Genomic DNA, 2,733 nt, shown 5'->3' with positions numbered 1-2,733 from the left:
GTGGCTCGAGTTCCTGATCCATTGATTCAGAAGGTGAAAATACGGTCTGATGCACGTTGAACAACGGTTGAAATTTTCATGAGGTCTGTTTTTTGATGGAATTTGTTTGTTTGCTTGTTTTGATTATGTTTTATTTCAGCTCGTGACAAAAAGAAGGGATAGTGGAAGATGGAAGTTGAACAAAATGCCCAAGAATCTTACAGACGCGGAGAATACCACCAAAGTATAGAGTACACAAAACAATGGCGAAACATCTCTAAAGAAACCGGTGATAAAGAGCAAGAAGCCGCAGCCTGCAACATTGCAGCCTTGTCCTGTTATCGTCTAGGAGACTACAAACAAAGCATAGCGTATAGCAAACAAGAGTTACAAATTGTGAAGGAAGTGAGAAACAGTGAACGTCAAGCAGCAGCATGTGATGTTACAGCTCGGTCGTATTACTGCGTAGGAGAGTACAGACAAAGTATAGAATACTGCAAGCAAGCGCTGAGTATTGCCAGGGAAGTGGGGGATAAGGAACGGCAAGCAGCGGCTTGTCGTATTTTAGCCTTGTCGTTTTATGAGGTTGGGGACTACATTCAAAGTATAGAAAGTAGCAAAGAGGAACTGGCCATTGCAAGGGAAGAGGGAGATAGAGAAAGGGAAGCATCGGTGTGCGATGTTCTGGCCAGGTCTTATCTGCGGATTGGAGAATACAAACAGAGTATTGAGTACGGCAAAAAAGCACTGAGCATTGCCAAGAATGTACGAAATAGGGAAAGAGAAATAGACGCATACATTGTCCTTTCAGGCTCGTATTACGAGGTTGGTGACTATAAACAGAGCGTAGAATGTGGCAAACGAGCCTTGAGCATTGCAAAGGAAGTAGGAAACAGAAAGAGAGAAGCGGAAGCATGCGCTGTTCTAGCCTGGCCGTATTACGAGGTAGGCGGATACAAACACAGCATAGAATACGGAAAACGAGCGCTGCGCATTGCAAAGGAAGTGGGTAACAGGGCGCGGGAAGCCGCCGCGTGCTCTGTTCTGGCTAGGTCATACTACGAGATTGAAGATTACCGACAAAGCATAGAGTATGGAAAACAAGAGCTGGTTCTTGCCAAAGAATTGGCAAACAGGGAAGCAGAAAGAAAATCTTACGATATTTTAGCAAGGTCGTATCGTGGACTTAAAAACGACAAAACAGCTAACGAGTATAGAAAACTCGAAAAGAATTTACAAAAAGGAACTTTAGATGGGAAGTTTCATTCAAGAGATAGCAAAGAAAATGGGGAAGCTGATGCAAATGAATTTCCAATTAATAGTTCTTCAGGTAAAGAGCTTATCATGATCGGTTTTAATATTCCTCTAACTAGAAATAAGTATCTCGCAAACCCTCGCGAGTGAAGTTAGTGGGCATAATGGAGCATTAAGGTGGAGCATTTTAGTAGGGAATAAACAAAAGCATAATGTACAAAGGCCTAGACACCATCCAAATACACTATGGTATAGAAACTCAGACTCGGATTGTTACATAACTTCGTATCTAAAGAAAACCAAAACGTAGGTAAATTAACCTCTTTTTGTCTTTAGTTTCCATTTTTTCCTTCTGTTTAGAGTGACAACTAATAAATGTTTGAAAAACAACAAATACAATAGGTCCTCGTTTGCAAAAGGCCCTGCTAGATCAGAATTCTATTCAATTCAATTCAATTCTTTATTTCACACTATATAAGATATTTACACAGGTGTACGTAGGTAGGAAAATAAGGTAGCTGATAAATAATAATTAACTAAAAGACATTAAGTTCATTTGTGCACAGTGTCCAAAGTATTCTATGAAATATGCAATACCGGTGTTGCCAATTCTTTCTCTGAAAATGTAACTAACTGATATGCCTTCATTCAATAGTTCCAAGCGAGATTGAAGCACGAGGACCAAGAGCAAAGCGTGCCTATGAAAATGCTTTGAAGACAGGAAAAGTAAAGGTGTACCGAGCCCGAATTATGCTGATAGGTCAAGATCGTGCGGGAAAGACAAGTTTGAAGAAGTCCTTCTTAGGTCTGCCATTTGACCCTGAGGAAGAAAGCACAGAAGGAATTGAAGTTGATCCATCTAAATTTGACATTGAAGTTGACCATGTCAAGAAATGGCAACGCACGGATGAAAAGTTCGACGTGTCTTACTTTGTGAACGACATTGCAAGGATGGTGGCAACAGAAATTCAAGAATTGAAGGAAATAGATCCGGATTCAGCACCTCAAAATAATTCAGTGGAGATACACTCTGAAAACAGACAGGTTGGTAGCTTATCAGCGACATCATTTCAAAACTCTCATTTTCGCGCGTTGATTGGTTGAGAACTAAGATCGACGAGAGTATAGGCCCTGAAGACGACGTAATTTTTTTCTCTTTTTCTCGATTTTCCAAGAAACGTTACCGAATGACGTCAAAACCTGGTAAAAAAAAAATAAAAAAAAATAATTCGATACAACAATTTTCCATGTACATGTAAGGTCTTAACTGACCATATACATGACGTAAACATTTTCAAAACTTTACAGTGAAACTACCCTCCTGCGGCTCGTAGTTGTCCCACTTGAGTTTTGACCACCTTGAAGTTCTTTGTTTCTAGGGGTGACAACAGCATTGACCACGAAAAATCGTTGTCGATTCGTTAATTATATAATTACTGCATGAACACTCCCTTTGAATGCCAAAGTACATGTCAAAGTGCTCTGAATTTACAGAAACAC

The 2,733-nt window shown here is 40.1% G+C and overlaps 1 protein-coding gene across 1 annotated transcript in view; it reads left to right on the top strand.

The window, feature by feature from the left end:
* The window catches only part of LOC140946378 (uncharacterized), a 9,191-nt gene continuing 6,458 nt past the window's right edge, over positions 1-2,733 (top strand). Inside the window, exons 1-2 of the mRNA XM_073395483.1 lie at positions 1-924; positions 1,889-2,277. Of these exons, the coding sequence (XP_073251584.1) occupies positions 831-924; positions 1,889-2,277 (483 nt within the window). The 5' untranslated portion in view covers positions 1-830. The remainder of the gene's footprint in view (positions 925-1,888; positions 2,278-2,733) is intronic.

This window comes from Porites lutea, chromosome 8, assembly GCF_958299795.1.
Source record: "Porites lutea chromosome 8, jaPorLute2.1, whole genome shotgun sequence".
In the NCBI taxonomy this organism is placed as follows: domain Eukaryota; kingdom Metazoa; phylum Cnidaria; class Anthozoa; order Scleractinia; family Poritidae; genus Porites; species Porites lutea.
This window is presented reverse-complemented; position numbering and strand designations above follow the sequence as displayed.